Raw genomic sequence first — 24,480 nt, 5'->3', positions numbered from 1 at the left:
AGAGCTCTGCATCTGAAGTCTCCCCTTCCCCACTCCTGCTCTGTGCCCCCAGATCCTCCCCTTCTTCCTTCTTGGCGTTTGGGAGGCGAGTGCGGGGCTGTGCCAGCTCCAAGCTGTCTTGTCCGAAGGGAAAGCTGCAGCCCCAGCTCCCGCAGGGTGAGCAGGCTGGGACCGCTGGAGCCAGCAGGGCAGGCAGGGTTCAAGGCTTTGCTCACTTGGCTGTGCATCCACCTCCTGGCTTTTCTCCAGCTCCTTCCTTGCTCCTTGAGCTCCGTCCCTGTTTTTCTTCTGGCTTTGTCTCCTCTTGGCCATCCTTGGCTCTGTCTGCCCTCTTGTCTTCCTCGCAAGGCTGGAGCTGCCTCAAAGCAATACTTCCCATGGGGAGCAGCATCCCCACGAGGATGTGGTGGGCCTGGGCCACCACTCGAGTTGGAGCTCGTCTCCAGAGGGTTGATGCAGCTGTGGTAGAGAACACGTTTGTGATGCAGTGCTCCTGTGCAGCGCCGTCAGGAGCCAGGGCTGGGCGGAGGGCAGGGGGCCGGGCTGTTTGCTGTATTCTGGCCATGCTCCAGCTCGGGGCTCAGAGGTGTTGACATCTCTGCCCCACCACCAGCAGGCACCTGCAGCCCACGGCGTGGTTTGGCACAAGAGGAGCTGCAGTTAGAGGGCAGCATATCGCCCGCTGGATGCTTCATCAGTAAAGAGCCGGTGGATGGCTGTGGTGGGGAGGGCAGGCCAGGCTCCCCTGGCACTGCAGAGGCCCTGGTTCAAAGGCAGAGGATGAAAAATGACCGTTTTGCAGGTTCCTACGAGGCACCGAATTTGTAACCTGCAGGGCCACTTGTCCAGCCCGGCAGCTGCTGGCGCAGGGGGCGCTGGCTGTGGGGCTCCCGAAGCATCCCAGCCCTGGGGCTCCTGCTCCTCTCTGCATCAGCCTGGCCTTTGCCATAGCCCAGCCTTCAGCCAAAAGGGAGCCACCGTCGTGGTGCAGGCGTGCCCATGGGGCCAGCACAGGTGCCCGGCGGAGGCCGGGCACTGCAGCAAGTCGCAGGGATCTGCTGGTAATTAGAAACACTGGGAGAGGATTGTGAATGACTGAGTTTCCTCCCCATTTAAGCTCCTATGTAGAGGCACTGCTGGAAAGCCCTTTGTCCCTACTTGCTTTAACAGCAGCACGGAGCAGCGGCGGTTTCACAGCCCCGCATTACGCTGCCGGCCGCTGCTGCTCTGCAAGGAGCATCCTCCCTCCGTGTGCTGCCCTTACGGATGAAGGATCCTGAGTGCTTATGTGGGATCTTCAGCGCCTTGGTTTCCCCTTCAGCCCAGGCTCGGTAACGTCCTGCAGCCAGAACGCACCTTCACTAGGCAGAGGGACTGATTGACGTGTTAATAGTAGGTTCTTGGTGCTGACTGAGACAATGACTTCTTTTTTTTTTCTTTTTTTTTTCTTGGATGTAGTTGCAAAGTTGTTCCTTTTATGAAATTAAAATGATAAAAGGTTGCATATGTGGAATTTTCATTCTTTGAGGTTTTGAACTGCTGTGTATTTTATATCTACAACCCTGGAGCAAATCACATCCTCACCTTAAATTAAATCAGTAAAACACTGCGTCGATCAATGCCATATCATGACGTAATCTAAAAAAATCAAAGTGAAAGGAGCTCTTACAGCTGATCATTTTGTGCAAATTTTGAAATCGTACTGAACGTTTACTTCCATCTCGAGGCGTGTTGCTTCCTCCAGGCTCCTCCTTGCGGGTGTGAGTGCAGTGCTGGGTTTGCATGCCGGGAGCTGCCGCTGTTCTCTCTCAGAGCCAGGTGCAGGGGTGCTCCCTCCTGTCCTCCACTCTCCGGTTGTGTGTCAGAAGCGAGCCGGACAGACGCCGCGCTGCCCTCGCCCTTGGTGCCGGTTGTTTTGTTGCGCAGGGGCTGCGGCCGCGTGCAGGGGACCCGGAGCGCTGCTCCCAGTCGCGCAGCGGAGCCCAGCGCTGCCCCGCTCCTGCGCCCCGCGTTACCTGGTTTAACTCTGTGCTTTCCATTTGACAGAAAGACAAACGAGACACTTCCAACTTCGACAAAGAGTTCACCAGGCAGCCTGTGGAGCTGACGCCCACCGACAAACTCTTCATCATGAACTTGGACCAGAACGAGTTTGCTGGATTCTCCTACACTAACCCGGAATTTGTCATTAACGTGTAGTCGCGGTGCAGACGCTGCCCTCCCTGCTCCCGCAGCCAGAAACTTCAGCTCGCCTTGTAAATACCGACACTAGTCTTCCGGGATCAGCAGTGCATACATACATACCCTCATCAAAACACGACGACCGCTTGTTTTAGGAGGCCTCTGTATGTGTGTGACACTTGCTAGCTTGGGTTCCCTAGCTGGAAATGTGCGGGGTTTTGAGTTAACAAGCAGTAATACTTCTAGGAACTGTAGTTGGTGGTGACTAATAGAGTTTTTAAACAGAAATATACCAAATTGCTACAGTCTTTGTAATTTTTGAAATCAGATGCTGAAATTCTGGTGAACTTAGGTATTCACAAATTGTTTCCGTTGAATGCTAAGCATGGTTGATATTTTAAACCGTTGTGCTGAAGCTTGCAATGACTGTGAACGTGTCTTAGAAGAGCCTTTTGTTCGAGACATGGATACATTTGATCAGTGTGGAAAAGTCTGCTTGTAGACATACTTATATTTTTAAATGCCTTGTACATACAGTCACACCGGCTCCCTGAAGCTGTCTTCCTCCTTAGCCTGCTGTAAGCGTGTGCGTTTCACCACATCCCTTCCTATTACTCAGGCATTAAGACTACAAAATGAATTTCATTCCGGTTCTTGTAAATCAGAGCAAATCTTTTTCTAAGTGAAAGGTGGGATTTTTTTTTTTTAACATCTGGAACAGTTTGCAGTTTTGATATACTATGTCAGCACTCCCATAAATCTTTCTCCTGTTTTTTCACAGACACTGTCGAAATTTAACAGCTCTGTAAAGGATATTAATATTCTACCAAAACAAAACACATTTATATTCTCGGTTTACAATTTACCAACTGAAAATATGCCCGCTACAGAAGGGCTGTACTGAGGGCTATTTATAAAGGTAACTTTTATACTTTATACCCTCTGCTATTATCTTAAAGGCTCAAAATCATGGATTTTACAGGCATCTTGGTTTACCTGATTTCAGCCAAAATTCCTGGGGATTTTATTCAGTAATCCAGGACCTTCTGCATCGTTTCAGAACCCCTGACTCCCAAGGGGAAACCGCAGCCGACGCTTTGGCAGCGAAGCTCGCCGTGCGTGGGGCAGCGGGGCTGGGTGGTGGCTGCTGCCCGCAGCAGGACCAGGGCTGAGCGTGTGCTCCCGTGGCACTGCTGCCATTCCTCCCCTGGCACACACGAGTTCGGTTGGTTTGCAAAGAAAGCACGTGCGTTTTTTGAAATACGACCAATTCTAGTGTAAATACACATTACTTCATGAGTACGGGGAAAAAATGAAGGTGGAATTTTCTGAATCATGAGGAATCTTACCAAGGAAATTCTGGTTTGTAGGTCTTTTATAAACATCAGACTCTACCTTTTGAAATTCTTTTTTCAATGCCTCATTAAGTGAAAGGACTGCTGGAAGCTAACGCTGGTGCCGCAGCTGCTGGCTCGGTGCCGCGAGCAGGTCTCCTCGTCCCGTGACCAAACTGAAGGCCGGCCCTGCCTTGTGCGTGTCGGGGTGTGTGAGCTGTGGCCGTGGTCTCAGGTACTGAGCTGGGCTTGAGGAAACAAAACAAAACACAGAAAAACTGCAAATTGTGCCAGATGGACAAGGGGGCTTGTGGGCAACTTTGCATCAGACTAAGACCGGGAAAGTCGGAGTTGGTTTCTGATGAGAGTTCCCATAACCCCGGCACACGTCTCAGAAGACGTCTCGCCATCTTCTGCAGACCACTGTTGATGTTCAGAGCATGTATGTTACTGTAACTTTCAAATCTGTTGCTGCAGAATTAGTATTACTTAAATGGTGAATGTTTTTAATTTCTGTATCTTCAGACCCGAAGACGCTCCCGCGGTCCGGTCGCCCGTGGGTTGCTGTGGTACTGTAGTGCTGCGATGCTCCCGGGGCCAGGAGGGCACCCGCGGCTGTACGGGATCGATCCACGGGCACTGCTGTAGAGGGAGTTGCGTCTTTTTTGTCTGGGACTCGTGTGTGTGTTGGAGTGACACTTCTGCATGGAGCAGGCTTTGCTTAGGTGCGGGGCTGTGCCGGGAAGGCGTCCTGCCCACGGGTGGCCCAGCTCCGCCGCGGGGCAGCTGCGGTGGCACGCGTTGGGTCTGTGTGCATCTTCGGGGTCCTCACAGTACAGTCTGTGCCCCAGGGAGAGCTTAGCGAAGGCAAGGTCCGAAGCCCAGGGAAGTCTGCAGGGTGTGAGCATTTCTGATGTTGCCCATTCTGCTACTTTCAGTGCTCTTGGTTTGAGGTTTATTTCCAGATTACCTGTTTCTTCTGTGCAGAAATGTAAAATGGAATGTGCCTGGCCCTGCACAGATGCTGGGATTTATACAAACTCCTCCAAGGAAGGGCAGAGTGACAGTGGTTGACTCACTGTTTGCCGTAATTTGATGATTTAATCTTTACTGTTGGATGAGGAAAGCAGTGCTTCAGGAAGATGCTCAGATCTGAGCGGCTCAGGAGGCTCTGTTAGTCACTGGGGGCTCTGACGCGTGGCTGAAGCCCAGTAAGACGTTACTGGGCAGTGCTGGCAGGCAGCTGCAGTGCACCCCAGCTGTGTGACAGCGCTGCAGCGGCAGGGGGACAAGGGGACAGTGTGCTTGTGCCACTGGTGGGGCAGGAGAAGGGTGCTCACGGGGACAGAGGAGGCATCTCAGCCTGCAGCTACAGGCAAGAGAGAAAGCCTGGGGCTGTGGTACCCCATGGCCCTGCCTGCATGGCACAGGGCATTAGGGGCAAGCCCCACGTCCCCACAGGGCTGCGGTGGGACTGGCAGGGGTCTGGCGGTGGGACCCTGAGCTCCGCACCTCCGGGCCCCAGGTGCAGGAGGAGGAGACCGGAGGAGACATGAGGCACTTGTGGCCACCCCCTGCCAGCCGGGGACAAGGACAGCAGGTCCCGACCTCCACCAGGGCTGGTGGCACCTGGACACCGCAGGTAAGTGGGGTGCAGGTGCCTCGGGAGGTCTCAGCGTGGTGCGGGGATGAATCCGTCCCCAGGGCTGTTTTTTCCAGCACCGATGAGGAATAGGCCAGGACTCCTTGGGGCAGGGGCAGATTCCCACTCCTGCCCGCTGGGATGTGCGGGCTGCTCAGTGCCTGCACCTCCCCGGCGTGCCCTGACCTTCCTCCTGGGAGTGTTACCGAAGGAAAGGCGAGAGGGCTGTGGCTTTGGTCCTGTCCTGCTGCAGCTCGAGGTGGGAGCAGGGGGAGGCTGCTGGGTGCTCGCATGGCCCTCGGGGACAGTGGGAGTGACGGGAACGGAGCAGGCAAGCAGGGATGGGGGAAAAGCAGGGCTGGGTCTCGGCCAGAAAGCGCCTGGTCCTGGCGGTCTCTGCAGCGGGCTCTGGGGGGCTGGGAGACCGCAGGCAGAGCAGGGTCAGCTGCAAATCCTGATCTGCTCTGAGGGCTGCCGGGCAGCTGCATGGGGCTGGAGGCAATGCCAGCCGTCCCGAGGCAGGCACTGCACAGCCTGTGTGAGCTCAGTGCACGTCTGGGCCAGGACTGGCAGCACAGCAGCGTAGCCCCAGTGCAGCGGCTCCCCGGCCACCCCCTGCTCAGCGACTGTGCCGCTGGGATGCTGCTTACAGGGGGCACAGGGGCCCTGCTGCCACCGCTGTGGTCCCCTCTGGCCAGACATCAGAGCAGTCGTCTTCTCTAGATAAGAGAGCCATCACCAAATGAGTTACTGACCCTTTCAATCCAAGTAAGAAATGAATGCAAGTTTGCATGGTGGCAGACCCCCATGGGTGGTCTCAGAGATGGGATGGTGAGAGCAGGTTCTAGGCAGCAGATATGTTCTGGTCATTTAGTCCCAGGATCTCTAATAGAAATAGTGATTTCTAGCAGAGAGTGCAAGGATATAGCTGTTCAACTGGTAGGGCTTACATCTGGAGTGGGGAGCTCACCCACACAAGTGCTGCAGCTTGTCTGCTTTCGCAGTCGCAGGTGAGCCATTGAGCCTGCAACAGCAAAAGAAGCAACAAGCATCTTGCTCCATGCATGGAAGTGTCATCCAAGCTGTTTATTTCTGATCACGTTCAAACTGGCAATTAAAACAAGGAAAAAAGAAAAAAAAAAAGAAAAAAAATGTTTATTGTTGAACAGTTTGTGTTTGTGAATTTGATTTCACCTGCAAGTATTTGATGAATTTTCTACATCCTAGACTACCTGCTCTGTGTTTGTCAAAGGATTCTCATAAAGACCTCCTTTTAGATGGGCATATACTCTTTATTCTATTTGCTGCATGTATGAAAAAAATAAAATAAAATATATAATTTTAAAGAAACTGTGAGAGCTTGGCTTCCTTTGCCTGCAGGACTCTGGTGGGCGTGGGGAGGGCCAGCAGGAACACCACAGGACCCTGCGGATGGGCAGCTGCCTCTGGGGCAGCCACCCCGAGGGGCCCCGCTGAGCAAAAGCTGAAATGTTCAGCTTTTCTGTGCAGAAGGTGCGTATCCTTGTGGCTGGAGTGCATCACCAGATATACAGGAGTGCGATCCAGGCCTGGAAACCTTCAGCTGCGGGTACCTAAAGACACGCTTAGACCAAGGGGAAGGGAAGGCACTGGTTGTTTGGCTCTTCGGTCACTTGCTAAGTAAGGTGGGTTACGGCAGATGCTCTGCCAACCAGCCCGTGAACACTTGTCCCAGTCACCACGCACCACGCAGTGGGCTCGGGGAGGCAGGCAGGATGTGCCCTGGCAGACCCTCTGCAGGCACTTTGCCGCTTGGCTGCGGGCAGAGGACTGCACCTGAGGTCCGGGCTGCAGAGGTGCTGGGGAGGGAGCGTACCTAAACAGGGGCACAATGGAGCTGATGTGGAAGCCAGCAGTTCCCCCCTGTTCCAGATAACCAGGAGTCTTGCTGACACGCGGGGCCAGCAGAGCCCTCCCAGATGGCCCCTGTTTTGCTGGGGTTGTACCGGGAGCTGGTGCCCGCAGAGGTGTCAGCACCCCGCTGCTCTGTGCTGACCCCAGGCTGCCCTTGTGCCCGCGGGCCCATCTCCCCTTGGACCTGTGAGTCCCTCTCTGCTGCTGGCTCCAAGCACAGCCCCTGCTTCCAGCTCCACCATCACCATCACCCCGTCCCCTGGCTGCGGGGCTGGTGCAGCGGTCAGGCAGGGCAGGGTGGTCAGCGGGGCTGCGGTGGTCTCCAGCAGCCCCAGTGCGTGGTCTCGGTGGGTCCAGTCGAGCCCCCCTCCGGTTCAGTGGTCAGCACTGACGTGCCCAGTCCCAGCATTTCGGAAATGCTTCTGAGCTTCAGTTGTTCTGGCTTCTGCAAGTGAAACATTTGGTTTTGTGACACTTTCCTTAATTATGGGAGCTAATGACAAAACCATTGTGACAAATGACTCAGCTTTTGATAGTGAAGTTAATTAATTCTGAAGTTAGAGTCTCCATTGGAGTATCTGGAAAAACCCGATTAAGAAGTCTGCTTACCCGCTGTAATATGGGCAGCAAAAACCTCAGTCCCTACAACTTGCCAGGTAAAATTCTCCCCACCGCGGCAAGGGGGTGGTCTGCTTGGAGCAGGGATAATAATGGCTAGACATTAGCACAGCAAATGCCTCCTGAGCCATCTCTCCATCCATCAAAGGCATCAGGAGGAACACAGCCTCATTAATGTTTGAATGAGTGACCAGAAGCAGCTTTGCGTTAGACTCTGACCTTCAAGAGCCGTCTCCCTGAAGCCATCTTTCATCTCTTTCATTTGCATTACAATCCTGTTTGCCTCATTATTCGTTATCCTCTTCTTCTTCAAAGAATTTAAATCAAATCAATTAAATTGTGGTGGGTTGGAGCAGCAGCAAAGCTTTTATGGGGGCTCAGCCCGGCCCAGCTGGACTCAGACTACAAAATATCTCTTAATCTACTGCTATTTGTTCTTTTATTACTTCTGTCATACAGTTGCCTTACAGAATCCCTTTGATAATCTTCCTCCTTTCAACCCATCCAGTTGCATTCATGCTTCGTGCAGAGGCTGGTCTTCCTGCGACCTTGGGAATGGGATTCCCTCGGCTTCCCTCCCGCAGGATGGGATCGGGCTGTCCCTGGCGGGGCTGCTGCGATGGGAAGATGTGGAGCTGCGCACCGTGCTTGTACGCTCAGAGCCAGCACGGAGCAGCTGGGGAACCCTGGGGCCCTGGCACGATGTTTGCTGTCCCGTGTCATACCCTTTCCCGTCCTGGACTTGTTTTGTGTACCCAAGGTATGAGAACGGGAGGAAAAAGCAGATGCAGTTGTGGCGTATGCCAGTGTGCGCAGGCAGTGCATGCACAAGCAGAAGTGTGGGCAAAGTAACGTGGGCTTTAGCATGCAGCAGCTGCCAGCACATTCACCCAGCTCTCCCGAGAGTCTGGATGCTGTTTGTTTCCCCATGCATGGCCACTCCTGCGTAGCCTTTGCATGTTCCCATGATAAGGAGGCTTAACAAGAGTGGATTTCTGTTTCTCTTCCCTGCTATTTTTATTGCTACTAAACCATAGGAAGCCCAGGAGGGAGCTGCAGAGCTGGTAGGCAGCCGCATAGGCTCGCACTGAGGGAGCCAGCTCGGGTGCGGGCAGCGGGCTCGGGCTTGCCATGGGTGCCTGTGCAGCGGGTGGCAGCCCCCTGCCCCCGGCCCTGCCCCTGTCTCACGGGGTGAGATGTGGGTGCTGCGTGGCCACCTGCCTGCAGCACCTCGGTTCTTTGTGGGGAGCTGCTGCCTGCTGCAGCACCACGGACACGACTGCTGTGAGTCTCAGGGCAGGCCAGGCACAGGGCATTGCTCACCGGGGTCACAGCCCAGAGAAACGCCCCGAACGCAGCTGCACGTCGTGTAAGGACACGCCAGCCTCACCGCTGGATTCCTTCTAGAGCAAGTAGATAGCAACCAGCGTTTCCAAAGCACGTGCGGATATAAATAATCCACTCGTAGGAGTGGGGAAGGATGAACTCATGTGCCAAAGGCTCCGGAGTCCTTATCCCCTTGCAGCCCCCAGGAGCAGGGAAATGAAGTGAAGACCAGATGAGGCTGGAGCTCGGCATCTTGCTGCATTGCTAATGACCTAAACTCGCCTTGTATCAGCATCTCTCTTCCTTCAAGGAAAAAAAAAACTAATCCAGCTAGGGATTATTTCTGACTACCTACTTTCTGTCACTTTGCCAATGTAAAAGCACCAGAGCTTTCATTGCTGGATTTGGAAGGACAAAGCCTAACAGATCTTGGTTTAGGACATTTCTGTCTGCAAGGACAGATTGGTTTTTTTTGTTGTTGTTTTCTGGTTTGTTGTGTTTTGTTGTTGTTGTTGTTGTTTTTGCACAAGTTGTCAAGTTTTTGCAGCAGGGTCTGATTTCTGTTGTTTCTACTTTGCCCAGCTCAGAAGGGTGCAGGTCCATGAGCAGGTATCTGGTGATGGACACGTCATTGACCAGCAAGGGGTGACAGGAGCTGGAGCCCGAGGAGCCAAGGCTGTGCAGGGCAGGGCACCGGGCTGTGCTGCTGGAGCACACAGAGCTGGAGATGCAAGTTGAGTTGGCAAGGTCCCCAAATTCTTGTTGACTGCACATCTCAGTGAACCCCTTGCTTGTCCCCTTGTCCCCACATGTGGCTGCTCTGGGCAGAGCTCCAGGATCACTCCTGGGACTGGCTTCTCCATGCAATGAGCGGTGGGAGGGGTGCAGGGGTGTCCCTGCCACCAACCCGTCCAGGGGCCACCAAGATCCGAGGTGTGGACTTTGGTTCTGTTTGAGCTTGCTTTGTTAAAAGCCTAGGAAACGGTACATGTGCACTCTGCACACACCTACACACACGATGTTAAAATAACACAATTAAGGCTGCAAAATCCCCCACTCAGAATGCAATTTGCAGCCCCTTCGCTGTAGGTGTGAGATATCTTTGCTGCCTCCTCCCTGGGACGCCTGCCTCTGCGCAGGACGGGGGCCCGGGAGGCTGCTGCTGCCAGGCTCTGCCCCACGCACCGCAGGGCTGGGGGTGGGCGGTGGGACCGGGGGGGGGACAGGGGAGCTATGTGTGACTGGGGCAGTGTCCTGGAGCTGCACGGTCTGTCGCTGCACCTTGCCCCAAGCCACCTGCGTGGCACCCCTCGGAGCCCTCAAAACAAGCCTCCAGGTGCCATCACGCACGGGGCTCATCTTGGTGTCACCAAGGTGTGGCCTGTGACCACCGCGTGCTGCTGCCAGTGCCAGTCGCAGATCTGGGCAACTACTCTAACCCCTCCTCAAAAAAAAAAAAAAAAAAAAAAGCACCACGGGAGAAAATTCTGTGATTCAGCTTGGGTGGATGCTTCTGGCCATGATCCCTAAGTGCCTGTCCTCCTCCTCCTCCTCCTCTTCAGAGATCGATGTCCATCCTCCCATCCCGCTGAGGACTGCTGCTCTCCAGACAGAAATGCTGGAAAAGCACAAGCTGCTGGAGCGATGGCCTTCAGAGTCAGCAAAGGCAGCGAGCAGGGCAGAGGGCTCATGGCGGAGTAGGAGAATGAAGCCGGGCAGTCAGCACAGCCCGTGCGCTACATGCGCTGGGGAGAAATAGTGTGGCGTTGTAATTAAAATGCCCTACCTAATGAGTACACACAAAGGAGGTAATTTAATGTTGAGAAGGGTACTTAATTTCCACACTACTTAATTTCTCAGTACCTCATTTTTGGTAACCTTCATAATTTTCTGTTTGCGTTTTGAGAGTAAATAACTAGTATTTACAAGTAAGTGCATACAAATGAGAGCTGTAGGAGTGCACACTATCAGGTAAATCATACGCTTTCCTGTCTCAGCCGCAGCCCTTAAAAGAGTTTTAATTCAAGAGGTGGATATGTTATAGGGCTTATTTGAAAGGTCGCATGAGTCATAAGCTCATCCAACTGCCTGCAAAATCGTTTGAGAGCGATGCGGAGCTAGCGGCGAGCCAGAGGGTTTAACAGAAGCGGTGTGGGGCCCCCCGGGATGTGCCTGCTCACGGTCCCCGCTCCGGGCCGCCCCCGCCACGGCCCGGCCCGGCGCTGGGAACCGGCCTCGGGCCGGGGCACCCCGGGGCGCCCGCGGCGGGGCCCCCGACGGGTGCGGGCGCAGCGGGGCCGTGCGGCCCCCAGCCCCTGCAGCCTCCCGCGGAGCTCCCAGCGCGGAGGGGAGAAGCGGGGGGCGGCGGGGACCGCGGAGCCGGGCTGCCCGGGCCGGGGGTGGCGGCGGGGGGGTGACGCCGGGGGGTGGCACCGGGGGGTGTAGGGGGGTGAGGGGGGCGGGGGCTGCCCCGCCCGGCGCCGGCCCCCCTCCCGCCCGCCCCGGGGCAGTCCCCGCCCGGTCCCCGCCCGGTGCCGGCCCCCCCCGGGCGGCGGTTTCCCGGCGGCGCGGCCCCCCCGCGGCCCGCCCTCCCTCCGCTGCCCCCCGCCCCCGCCGCCCCCCGCGGATGCCTTGGCCGGGCGGCGCGGGGGAGGCGCCGGGAGAGGCGCCGCGCTGCCGGCCGCGGGCGCACGGCGGAGCCGCTCCGCTCCGCGCCCCGCTCCGCGCCCCGCTCCGCGCCCCGCTCCGCGCCCCGCTCCGCGCCCCGCTCCGCCCGGGCCATGCCGGCCGGGCGCCCGGGGGCTCGGCGGCCCCGAGCAGCGCCGCCGCGGGGCCCCGGCTCGCCGCGGGCCGCGGGGGCATGAGGCGCCGAGCGCGGAGCGCGGCGGCGGGCGGCGGCGCCGGCCCTTCCCCTGCGAGCCGCCGCCGTAGGATGAAGCAGCATGAGGATGTGTGACAGAGGCGTCCAGATGCTCATCACCACGGTGGGAGCCTTCGCAGCCTTCAGCCTGATGACCATCGCCGTGGGCACCGACTACTGGCTCTACTCGCGCGGCGTGTGCAGGACTAAGTCCACCGGCGACAACGACACGAGCCGCAAGAACGAGGAGGTGATGACCCACTCGGGGCTCTGGAGGACGTGCTGCCTGGAAGGTACCGACCGCCCGCCGGCCGCCCCGCCGCCCCCGGCCGCTCGCCGGGGCCCTGCCCAGCCCAGAAGTTCGGGGGAGGGCGGGGGCGCCCCGGGACCCCCAGCGCCGGGCCCCGCGCCCCCCGGGCGGAGCTCCCCCGGCCGCCGGCCCCTGCCCACGCAGGAGGGGCACGGGGGGGGCCCGGCGCGGCCGGGGGGAAACTTTCTCGGTGGCTCCCGCACACGCAGGACGCGGGGTGCCGGGGGCGGCGGGGAGCGGGGCTGGCTGCGGGCAGCCGCGGTGCCTGCCCCGAGCGGCGCGGTGCGGGTGCGGGTGCGGGTGCCCGCTGTCAGCGCGGCGCGCCTCGGGCTGAGCGGCCACAGGTCCCGCTCCGGGCCCCGGGGCTCGCCTTGGCGCGGGTCGGTCGGCGAGCACGTCCCCGCAGCCGGTCCCCAGCGAGGGCTCTGCAGGCACCGGGTGCAGCCGGCGGTCCTGCAGCCCGGCCCCAGCGGCGTGCCAGCCCTTCCCCTCGGAGCAGCAGAGCGGGGCAAGGCGTCCTGCTGCCGCCCCACCGCCGCTTCTCCCTCCGTCCCTCGGGGACTGCGCCCCACGCCCCGCCTGGGCTGCCCCACGGCCAGGCTGCTCCGCCACGGCTGCCCCACGGCCGGGCTCCCACCTGCCCGCCCTCGCAGCTTCGCCCCGCTGCCTTGGCCCTGCTGCAGCAGCACCCCGCTGGAGAGGCTGCTGCGGTGGTCCTGCAGCACAGACCCCTGCTCGGGGGGCGGTTGCAGCCCAAAGTTCCTGGCTGAGATTTACACGAGCAACAGCAGGCAGGGCTTAACCGCGAGCCTGAGTGGAGCCTGGGTGCTGGTACCTGTGCAGCAAAAAATGGCCGATGGAATCACCCTGGGCGTTAAGTTCTAACATCAATGGCAGCAGTTGGTGGCCTGCAAGCTAACGGGGAGCTGTGGCCCTGGTGGTGTCAGGCTCCCCCGCCCCGGAGCAGCGCCTGACGGCGGGGGCCAGCGAGCCGTGGCAGCTGAGCTGCGCCTGCCACATCGGAAAGTTCTCGGTGAGTCACGGCCCCAGATGCAGAAATCTCCTGCCTGTTCCTGGTGCTCAATCCTAGACCCGGTGAAGTCAATCGGGGCTTTCTTATTGATTCAAGGAGGTTTTGGATCATGCTCTAATTCCATAATAAATAATTGGAGATAATCTGTCTCCCTTCTCAGGCTGAGGGAACAGAGGAGGCAGCAGACAGGGCTGTGAGAGATGGGATCACTGGAGGCATGAGTAATTTCTAAAATTCGTATTTTTGCTGGCTGTGGGTTTTTTTCAGTGGATGCTTTATGTTTCCCTCACTGCCATAAATCACTGCTTTGGAAGAAGCTGGTGCAACCCTGGTCTCTTGGGCACAGCATGCTCAGGAAAGGGCTTAACGGTGCCGTGCCGGAGCTTGGAGCTGAATCACAGGTCAGTGCCCCAAGCCCGGGCACAGGGCAGGGAGCAGCGGGGATGCACCCACTGCGGGGCTCATCCCTGCCCGCTGCTGGCTGTCCCTCGTGGGCCGGGCAGGAGCGGGTGCAGAGCTCTGCACAGGGCCGTGCTGGTGCTGCGCATGGGCACAGGCTCTGGCATCCCTTGCGTGTGGCTGCAGAGTGCGGGTGGGCAGTGGGGGCACCCAGTCGAGATCTGGGCAGAGGGGTCCCACCCAGAACCACCCCCCCACCACCCCACACCACCCCGTGCTCAGCGGAGCGTGTGAGGCCACCTACCCTGGTGTTGGGGCCACGCAGTGCCACTCGCCACCCCTCAGGTGTTGCTGGAAAGTGGCCGCATGCCTCGGGCTGTGAGCCGAGGCGGTGCTGGGGCAGCCACCCTCCCCACAGGGCCGGGCTCCCCCAGCAAGGGCCATTCCTGCAGCCGCTCGCCCTGCCATGGGGAGCGGGATCTGCATGGGGCGCACGCCGAGGGTCCTCAGGGCAGCAGGTCGTGGGCCTGCTGCTGGCTGGGCCCCGGATTGCTGCGTGCTGCTTGTATCTGGCTGGAGAACCGGGAGCGTTGCACTCCATCATCCCGAGCTGGGAGTGACTCTGGTCGGTGGAGAGGGCCCATTCTCCCAGCGTGCAGGCTGCTTTGAGCTCTGAGCAGAGCCTCTGCTCTTTGGGAAGCGCCTGGGCCTTGAGATTTCCACCCCCAACAGGGGTTTAACGTGTGCTGCGACGAAGGAATTAGATGGAGAGCTCCGTTCCCTCGTCTGGCTGAGTGTTGAGAGCAGATTATTAAAATGACCAAAAGCGAGCGTTGGGTGCTCGCTACGTGGCAGCTGCTCTTTAAATACATGTCAGTCACACACGCAGTGCCTGCGTGGGAGCGCCTCGCATCACGTGGCCCTACAAAGCCCATGGGCAAAAGCGGATATGAATGAAGCCGCAGCAGACCTCTGTAGAGACACCCACGCTGGAAAACACAAATTGGTGATTGACTTGGTACCTGGAGTCAAGGCAGGTGTTCACAGACGGCTGTGCTAGGACAGCCTTTGTTTTAAATTGCAGTGTTTGGATTGTAACGATCACTTTTCTGATAGGCAAATACTTTGCAGCTACCTTATTGTACTTCCCACCCAAACGAGACAGAGGCAGGTTGCTGGTGCCCTGTGGCTCTGTCACACACCGTTTTCTTTGGCTTCCTTTTTGGCACAGAAGGTAGGGAGCTATGCCAAACTTTGGGGTTGCTGAAGTTGAGAAATTGCTGTTTAGGCTTGTGTTGTTTTTGGGCAAATAAAAGAACTTTGGTTTTCATCAAACTTAATTAAATTCAGCATCATTAAACACTGGGAGCTTCCTCGGGCTCCCTGCTGCACGGTGCAGCTTGGGACTGGCTCCACGGCACCATGTGGGCATGGAACAGGCAGAGGCAGCGGGAGGATCCGGCCGGGGCTGTGTGAAATGCGGGGTTTTGAAGATGATGTGGTGCTTTCTCTTTCCTCCTCCGTCAGAACTGGCAGGAATAAAGTGCTCTGTCATTTCTGGAGAACCACGAGCGCTGCTCAGCTGCCTCCCGGTGGATACTCCGGCATCCTTCTGTCCTGTCTGTCCTCCTGTCCTGCCAGCCCACCCGTGCTTTGGCCCCCTTGACGGGGGCTTGGGGCAGTTTTAGAGGACGTGTCTGCGGGGCCGTTCCTGAGCCGCGCTGTGCCTCAGGCCTGGACCGTCCCCGCTCCCCGCAGCAGCAGGAGCACGGTGTGTGCCAGCGGTTCATTCCCTCTGCTGACCTCAGAGAACTTTTCCTGTTTTTTTTTTGTTTGTTTGTTTGTTTGTTGTGGAACCTGTCTAGGTTTTAAATATTATTGCAGGTGCTGTGAGTGGACGGCAGAGGCAGGGCTGGGACCTGCACACCCCAGAGCTGTTCCCAGAGTGCCGTCACCTCGAGCAAGTCCCCCCCTGCTCCTGCGTCCCAGCCCCTGGGCAGCCGCGGCACCGGCACGGTGCTGGGAACAAACGAGCTTCGCTCCTGCTCCCCTCTGGCAAGGCTCACAGCTTCCTGCTCTGCCTTCTCTTCTGTGTAACTCCTACTAATTTTCCTAACTAACTTTGAACATAAAGATTAATCTGTGATATTTAAGCCTCGCTTAGCCACACAAGCCATTTATCCTTATTTCTGCCTGTTCTTAATAGTGGTACACCAGTGGGTACACCTTCATCCCTTTTAGCTCCAGCATCTCCCTGGAGCTCATGCTGGTGGTTATCCAGCACCACCCCAAGTCCTTTCCATGCTGCTGCCTGTCAGGACGTCATCTCCGACACTGGAACTACAACTTGTTCTCCTAAATGGAAAGCCTTGGACTAGGCTGTATAAAAACAGCCCTTGCTAAATGAGCCCACCGTACAGAGCTGCCAGATTGCCCCATGCACCTGGCCCACCTCCATCATTCATTGGTACTCCAGTCAGGCATTCCTTCGCCATTTGCACCTTTTATCCACAATTAATTCATGTTATCATTAATAAAGACATTGTTATAGCTCAACACTGTTCTAGTAACAGATCCCACGTACAAATATCCCACTGGAAAACAATTTATAATCTCTGCAATCTGCTTGCCAGTCCCTTTAGTAAAGTGCTGTTGATTCTGCATAATGCTATTCTTTTACTTTTTCAGGAGAGCTAAATCAAATAGCTTGTGGAGCTCTAAATGTATTATGATAATGGCTTCCTTTATCAACTAAATTGGTAACCGTAACAAGAAAAATGTATGATGTTTGATGGATCTATTTTCCATGAGGCTGTTAGCCATTTATCACATCCCCTGGCTCCTCCCTGCTCCTGCCTCCGTGCACTAACCCAGAGCTGACACTGAGCAATCCGCTTCCTACCATTGCCATCCCTTGTGATGACCAGCACAGTCTAATTAAACATTTACCAGCTTTTCCCGTCTTCCAGAAATTCACCAAAATGCCAAGATTTATTAAAATCCGTTTTAGATCTATTGTTTAAGACCTTAGGCTGTTCTACTAATGCTCTTGGGACAAAGTTCTTTGGTCCTACCGATTTCATGTTTACACTCACTAGCCTGTTTAGCATCCTCCCTAATCCCCGATGGGATACGGGAGCCTATTTGTCTCCAGGTACAGGACAGAAGTATGCGATGAATAAATAATTGTGTCACTTCTGCTTCGTGACTGAGTGTTGTACCAGCCTCATCTAGTACTGAATTTACACCAGTGGTGAGGCTCCTTTCTTCTAACACATTTAAAGAGTCCTCCTTGTTTTGATTAAAGCTTTTGGTTGCAGATTTATTTTAACTGATCCCAGTGGCTTCTACCAATATCAGAAGTCCTGATTTTTGATTGTTTAATTGCAATGTTGAGTTCCTCTCCTCGGCAGGTCTGGCAGAAGCTTGGGGTGTCAGGGAGGCATCCTGCCATAGCTCCCAAGCCACAGGCGTGGCTCTGTGTTGACATTTTTCCCGCAGTCAGTTGTGCCCGTGTTTGCTTTTGGCTCTGCTGAGCTGAGCTGGTTCGCCGCGAAGGCGTTAAATTGGGCTGCAGGCAGCTGCGCCTGGACGGCCACCAGCTCTTTGCCTGCTTCCAGCTCCTCTCAGTCCCTCTGAATGAGGCCAAGCAGAGAATTTCCCCAAGGTGACAGCAATATTGTTTCTGTTAGAAAGTTATTATCTTTAATTTTTAAAAGCGCCAAGCAAATGTCCCTGAGATTGCAATCATCCATGATAGAGCGCTTTTTCTCGCTACTCATTATAGGTGGGTATTTAAGGAGCTGCTCATCCTGTTCCTCTGTCTGGTTGGTGTCTGTAATAGATTCTCATCAACAACCCGTCCTGCAATCTAACGCTTCTCCGTGGCGCTCGCGGTCCGGCTCCGCTGCGCTGCCAGCAGTGCTGGTGCTGGCGTCTCCGGTGCAGCTCCAAGCGCTTTTTGCTCAGCCATGCCGGCATCCTGGGCACGTGGCGGCTCCGTGTCACCGCAGGGGCAGCCCCAGTGAGCGTGTGTCCTCTCTGCTCCACCCTGTGCAGGCAATGCACGGGGAGCCGGGAAAGCCAGCGGTGCGAGGAGGGACCGCGCGGGTCGGGGAGCATCGGCATGGGCTGGAGGAGATGGACGGGGAGACGGGCCAGTGTAAGGGCATGGGAGGGCTGGGGAGGATGGGTGGAGTGACAGTGTCCTCTTCCGCACAGTATGAGGATGAGGAAGCATCAAATTAAACTGTGTTATAGAAATTAAATAACAGAGGCACCTAAGATTACAGCAATGGGTGAAGGTGAGGAGGGCACAGTCACCCATCTGAGATGACCTGAGGAAATTGCCATGCCACAGGCTTAACCACCCTTCCCTCCTGCCCCAGAAAGCCTCTCCACACAGAACAGCACTGAGCACGGGCAGGACACACACCCGGCGCTGGGGTCAGTTGTGGCACTGGGGTCAAAACAGGACAGGACAAATGCATCGAGCATGGGGTCAGCAATCTGCGTGTGATGCCCCAGGTGTCACCTCTGACTTGGGGAATCCCTAAACTTTGGCTTGGTGGAGAATGTGGTGAATAGGCATTAATTACTGTCATCTAATGGAGATGGAAGTCAGGCTGCACCTCTGGCCTGCTCCAGCCCCATGTGCCTGTGGCATGTGGCCAAATGCCAAGAGCCATAAAAAATCCTCCTGGACGGAGCTGGGCCCACGCTGCCTGCCAGCCAGCGCTGCGCTTTCAGGCAGCTGTGCAGCCACATCTCACTGATGGTTTGAAGGTACCCAGAGCTGTGCCTCGGCTCACTCCCACCAGCTCTGCTTTGAGGAATTGGCGCATGGGACAGCGGGTGCAGAATTTACCCTTGTGGGATGCTGCAGCGTTTGTCAGGACAAAAATCCCATCGTCTGGGGCGGTGTAGGGAGCTAGCTCCCACATTGCCTGTGAGCAGCACGTGATGAGTAAAATGTATGCTGCAAACAGCTCAGAAACAGGCATTTTACTGCTGCATAGGCGTGGTGCAGAGTCTGTCATCTCAAGAGCTGTTACTGTTTAATAGAGGTGGAAGTCTGAATCTGAATGAGGCTCAAGTGTTGTTTTTTTCCATGCAAGGTCACTATCTCCATTATGGCTGTAAATAATTAGGGGTGGCTAATGAAGGCTGAAAGCCGGAGCGCTGGGGCTGGTGGCTGGGGAGCGCGGCCGTGGCGGGGAGAGGCCGCCCCGCTGGCCAGATCCTGCCCGCTGCCCGGGATGGCATCGCTGGCACCGTGTGCACGGGGACCGGGGAGAGCAGCGGCGATGCTTGGCTCCATTGCCTGGAGTTACACGGCTCTGGCAAATCACTTCTCTTTGCAGGAGCTTTTTGCCTTTCATAGTGCGCAGGTAGGCACGGTCTGGGTGGATTCATTGGTGCTGGTCTCACACAGCTCCCAGGAGGCGCACAGCACCCTCACCGCTGGTCCCGGGGCTGCAGACCCCTCGCCAGTCACTGGCACAGCCCGGCCACGCCGCGCTCCGTGGCACCGCTGGCACCTCTCAGCGGTGCAGGGTGAGGGGCCAGGCGCAGAGACCTGCGAGCCCCCGCGATTGCCCGTGCTCCTTGGGATGGGATGAGGGGAACCAGCCATGGTGTTAAACTTGCTCAGTGCTTCTTGCGTCTCGGTGGTTAGTTTTCACATGGATCTCACCATGGATTTTTAATGAACACGAGGTGCACTTCATAAATAGACATAAACCTCCTTTTCCAGGAAGATCAAAATTGCTCTTATCGTTCTATAGATGGATTAACCCATACATGCGGGGTGGCATGCGGCAGGCCGGGCTGCATCCCTGGCTCACCTTGCCGACGAGGTCTGTGCCTGATGGAGGCGCACTGGCAGGGTGCAGGTGTGGCGTATCCGCTGCTAGGAATGCACGCCCGCACCTGAGGGTGCCTCAGAGATGCCCAAGGGGAGGCGCCCACCCCACTCACGGAGCCACTGGGACACACCACAGGCAGCCAGCGGGGACGTGCCACAGCGTGCGAGCAGCGGGTGCGCGCTCGGTGAGGGGTTCCCCGCACCCATGGGTGCTGGGAGGAACCGGGGCGCTCTGCCCACCTGCTCCCCTGCTCCGACCTTGGTAAGGGCTGGAACTGTGCTACGGCATCTAAAAGTCACTTTCCTTGTTTACATGACCCTTGGAAGAGGATTGCAGTTGGTGCTTGGCTGCACTTTGGCGTGAGGCTTGGTGTTGAGATGGAGGCTCCCGCATCCCCTTCTAGGGGCTCGCTGGGGGCTCCACTCTGGCTTGCACTCGAGCTTAGCACCACGAGGTTTTGTTGCTTTTTTTCTGAAGGATAAGCACCCTGGGGAGCACAGCCGTGTTGCCATTCATTTCATGCAGTCCTCCAGCACGGTCTGTAATGAGCCACGGCTCGCTCTGGGGGAACGCAGCAGCGGGCGTCTCGAGATATTTCTTTGATTAAGAAGACACCTGCTGTGGTAAAGAATGACAGTGCCTGGGTGACAACTGGTGTCTTCTCTTGGCTCATGTGCATCGGCGGGGCTCTGTGCGGCTCTGCAGAGAGGAGAGGTTTCAGAACGGTGCTGAGGAGCGAGCACGAGCACGCTGCCTCGCCGCGCCGGGGATCTGTTACACAACCGCGAGTGCAAACACTGCTCGTGTCACGGGCTGCCAGGCTCGGCCCTGGTGACTCAGGGGCGCTTCATACATTTTCTTATCTGGCATTTGTGTTACCTTTTAACCATCTGCTTTCAGCAGATATTTAACAGTATTTTTCAAAATAGGAAGTTCAGGCCAGGTATGCTCCGTGCTTTGAGCTGTCCGATGTCCTTTGGTCTGGTTAGACTGGAGACAATCTGCAGAACATCAGCTTCTCTTGGACATCTTCTGAATCAGAGGCACATCGTGTGACCAGCGGTGCACCAGCGCTTGGGCACAGGATTTCCTAGCCAAAATTATTGAGCACTGGCTGCCCTTGCCAGCTCTGGGCCCTCGTCTGTCCGAGGTAGGAGGGGATGCAAGGCAGCAGCTGCCTGAGGAGCGCTCCCGTGAGTGAATGCCTGCTCGTTCATCACCACAGCAGCACGGTGACAAAGTGCTCTGATGGTAACTCGGTATTCTGCATTTGCCTACGTGCCACTGGCCGCCAGGCTCGCAGAGGCTGGTGCACGCTGCAGTCAAGGTGCACGCGTGGCTGTGGCTGCCAGGAATACTAATTCTGGAACTGCCGCGGTCCCTCCTCCACCCCTGCTGCTCTGGCCATGCTTTGGGGCTGCCCCCCTGTGCCGGGGCCGCGCCGTGCCACGGTCAGCTTGCCAAACAGAGCCCAGGTGGAGCAGTCCCATCGCAACAGGTCTTTGCTGCCGTTTGAAATGTGTGGTGTGACAGCTGAGATGTGTTTGTCTTCCTAACACTTGCAAAATTCGCTTGCACACTGGATGACTGCGTTCGTCAGGCTTGAAAATATCCTTTTTTTTCATAGTCATCATGGAGAGAGGAAGGAGAAATTATTATGGCTGCTGAACAGGTAATATCGCATGATGATGTTCTCAGATATTGCCTGTTTCTTATCTCCTGACACCACAATCTACAGACAAACCTGGCGCTGTCGGGCTGCAAAGGATGCTCAGCTGTCACCACAGCGGGTTACTGGGAGCCACGTTGCTTTATCACACAGAGAGCAGGGCCACACTGCGATGGCAAGGCAGGCAGGGAAAGGCAGAGAGCAGGCAAGGAAAGCAGCCATGGGGCGCAGGAGCAGCACCACACCAGTGGTCCTGCTGCCTGACAGCGGGCTCTGGGCGTTGCTTTGTGCCACAAGGTTTGTGTTCCAAGGGCAGGGTTGGGCTGGGAGCAGGAGCCACGGCCCCGGGGCAGATCCCTGAGCTCCGGGAAGGTGAATGAGCAGCACAAGGCATGACTCAGCCTGCGGAAAGCACTAACAAAAGGCAGCATTTGAGGGTGACATTTGGGCTCGTGCCTTGCAAATGCTCACTCTTCCAGTTTATTTGGGGATTTGGTAATTGTCCCATAATTGTACCTTTACTCTCAATTCGTGCCTGGAACCATAAAGGGAGGGGAAAGCAACTCCCAAAGAGGTTACCAACAAGTGACTACCCTCTTAAAGTGTTCCTGATTTTAACTTCTTAAAATCAGCATTACCTTATGCTGCTGGGACCTTGGTCGTGTCCTCCACACCCACTCCACAGCCCCCGGGCTGCCCCCTCCTTCCCTCCCCACAGGGCTGCTCCTTGGTCAGGAGGGAGCCCGGAGCAGACCCCCCCGTGCCAGGCTGGCCGGCGTTCGCCCAGGTTTTGGCAGCTGTCAGTGCTCCCGGGCAGCAGCAGCAGCAGCACATCGCACCACGCCGTCACACGAGCGATCGCAAGGGGCTGCGCGAGCCGCCTGCTGCCCTGCCGCTGGGCCTCCTGCTCCATCCGGGCAAGGTGGCTGCCCCTTCCGCACACAGATGCCGTTTCCCTGTCGTCTTTGCGTGCTGTCCTCAGCCTGCGACAGCTCCAGCGTTGCCTTCGCAGCCAGTCGAGGCAGTGACTGCCACCAGGCTGTGCAGCAGCCTTGCCAAGCCCTCCATTTGCCGGCAGCAGCACGCCGCTCGCTCGGCCTTATCGCAGCACGGCAGCCGTGCAGAGCTGGGGAGACGTGGACGGGGGCAGCACCCCGGGGTCTCCCCGGGAGCAGGACTCGCCTCTCGCCCCCACCAGCCTGAGGTGCTGCCGGGAGTCAGTGGGCTGCGGACAGGCTGGCTGCCTCGTGCAGCCTCCTTCGATCCACTCCTGGGGAGTTTCTTCTCATTCCTCAGCATGCTCCAGCCAAAGAAGAAAGTGTTTTATCTGCATTAGTCTTTGGCCTTCCCTCCAACAGGAAAAGCTGAAGAGTAACCCTGCCTTTAATAGGATAGGAAAATGGCAGTCCGAGGTGTGAGATCGCTTCGCCTGGGGGAGAGACAGGACGCGTATCTTCTGCCTCTGTCACCAGACAACTGAAGCACGCTCCAGTGAGGGCGTGGGGATGGCAATGAGACCCTGAGGGAGGTGGTGTGCATGCTCATCACATTCATTTTCAATAATAACCACTCTGCACATCGCCCAGCCTGCCCCGATCCCCGTTGCTGCTGTGCTAAGCGTGAGCCCCGCAGCTCGGCCAGGAGGATGCGGTGGGAAGGTCCCCGCAGGGGCTGCCGCGAGAGGGGCTCTCCTGGCTGAGCCCCAGCACCCGTGTAGACGCATGCCGTGTGGCTTCTGTGTTTGTCCCAGCTCTCTGACGGCTGAAGTGACAGACGTGTCAGCGCCTCCGCCGGGAGCCGCGTTCTCGCAGCCGCAGCCTGTCGGCACCGAGCGGGAGCTCTGCTCCCCGGGGAGCGAACGGCGCGTTGGGGTGTGCAGCGGGTGGCACTCTGCCTGCTGAAACGTGCGGTGCCCGCATCTGTCACCTGCTCTTGGTACGTCCGAGCTGGTGTCCGTCACCCTGCGGTTTGGTGCCAGCTCGGTGCTGGTAAAGCTGCAGCAGCTCAGCGCTCACATCGCGTGCTGCGTGCTGCACCGCGAGGGTCTCGGGAGCGGTCCCGTTTCTTAAGCAAGGGGGTTTCAGGATACACGAGAGCAGACACTCAGAAATCATTTGCATTGTCAGTTTGGACAGATCTCGTCCCCAGAACGAGCAACAAAGCAGGAAAAGCAGAATGTCCCATTGGCATCTGGGAGCTTTGTGCCGGGTTCTGGTTTTCATCTTAGCTAGCTCCTCTCGGGCTGTAGCAGCGCCTGGCTGTGTGTCGTTTCAGCTCCTCTCATGCAGAACTTATTTCCAGGGCCGGTGGTGAGGGCCCTGACCCCAGCAAAGACACTGGGGCTGGCGCCAAGCTGCACAGACTGCCGCAGCCCTGCAGCCCTGCCCTCGGGTGCAGCCTGGTGGCCTCCTCCAGCCCCAACCACCGCAGGTGCATCAGCAGGAGCGAGGGCAGGTGTGTGCCACGAGCACAAAGCAACACCCGGGCTGCTGAGCTGCAGCTGTGACAGACCCATTAAAAGTGCTGCCACAGGGCACTGCTCTCCCTGGAGGACATGTGCTGTGAGCTGAGCGAGGCTGGGGGCAAAGCCGTGCTCCCTGTGTGAGCCTGAGCCGAGGGCAGGGGAAGGGACCTGCGGGAGCAGCACAGGTGGGGGCGGCTGCATCGGTGGGGGGCACAGCCCTGCTGCGCTCGGAGCCGATTCAAAACATCTCCTAGCTTCAACAGCAGTAGGGTGGGCTCTGGTGCGTGAACTAAGGCAAAGTGGGAAGGAAATGGAAAGCACTGGCACCAGCTGTGGAGCTGTCTGCTTGCCTGTGCTTCTCAGGGTCTTTTACATTTTCTTTCCTTCTTCCCCCCCTCCTCAAATCTATATCGGGTTGCTGCCTCTGAAAAGGGAAGAGCCGTGTGGGAGCTGGAATTGTTTCAAAGCCCTGCAGTTTCTCTAGCAAAATGCACTGTGCTTTGAGGCGGCTTTGAGGCGCTGGGGGAAGCCGAGGCCCGTTTGCAGTCAAGGTGAGTGCAGGAGCTGGGGGGCTCTGACTGCAGCGCTGGCCTGCAGGTGGGTGGGCAGAGCAGGAGGCTGAGGCAGCAAAATCCCATGTGCAGGCAGGAGAGGGAGGTGATCACCCAGAGTGGCTCAGGAAAGGTGCTCGTGGTGCCCTGGTGCCCCTCGAGTAACGGGCAGAGCACCCCCTGCTCCTGCAGCCCTCCCTGTCCCTGCTCCCCGGGCACCAAGCACGCCGCTGCTCGCACAGCTCAGAGGAGCATTGCCAGTGGCAAAATATTCCAGAATGTGGTGGGCTGGGACAAGTGCTATTCAATGGAAAGTGCTCTGAATTTTGGGGA

The 24,480-nt window shown here is 57.1% G+C and overlaps 2 protein-coding genes across 2 annotated transcripts in view; both read left to right on the top strand.

Moving 5' to 3' along the window:
* Positions 1-6,480, top strand: part of PRKCB (protein kinase C beta) — a 119,183-nt gene extending 112,703 nt beyond the window's left edge. The window contains exon 17 of the mRNA XM_083800114.1: positions 2,047-6,480. Coding sequence (XP_083656240.1) covers positions 2,047-2,199 — 153 coding nt within the window. The 3' untranslated portion in view covers positions 2,200-6,480. The remainder of the gene's footprint in view (positions 1-2,046) is intronic.
* A 5,209-nt stretch (positions 6,481-11,689) lies between these two features.
* CACNG3 (calcium voltage-gated channel auxiliary subunit gamma 3) overlaps positions 11,690-24,480 on the top strand; it is a 29,867-nt gene continuing 17,076 nt past the window's right edge. The window contains exons 1-2 of the mRNA XM_083799785.1: positions 11,690-11,836; positions 11,914-12,147. Coding sequence (XP_083655911.1) covers positions 11,937-12,147 — 211 coding nt within the window. The 5' untranslated portion in view covers positions 11,690-11,836; positions 11,914-11,936. The remainder of the gene's footprint in view (positions 11,837-11,913; positions 12,148-24,480) is intronic.

This window comes from Anser anser (genome assembly GCF_964211835.1).
Source record: "Anser anser genome assembly, chromosome: 15".
Classification (NCBI taxonomy): Eukaryota; Metazoa; Chordata; class Aves; order Anseriformes; family Anatidae; genus Anser; species Anser anser.
The sequence above is the reverse complement of the archived record's forward strand: the minus strand, read 5'-3'. Positions and strand labels throughout refer to the sequence as shown.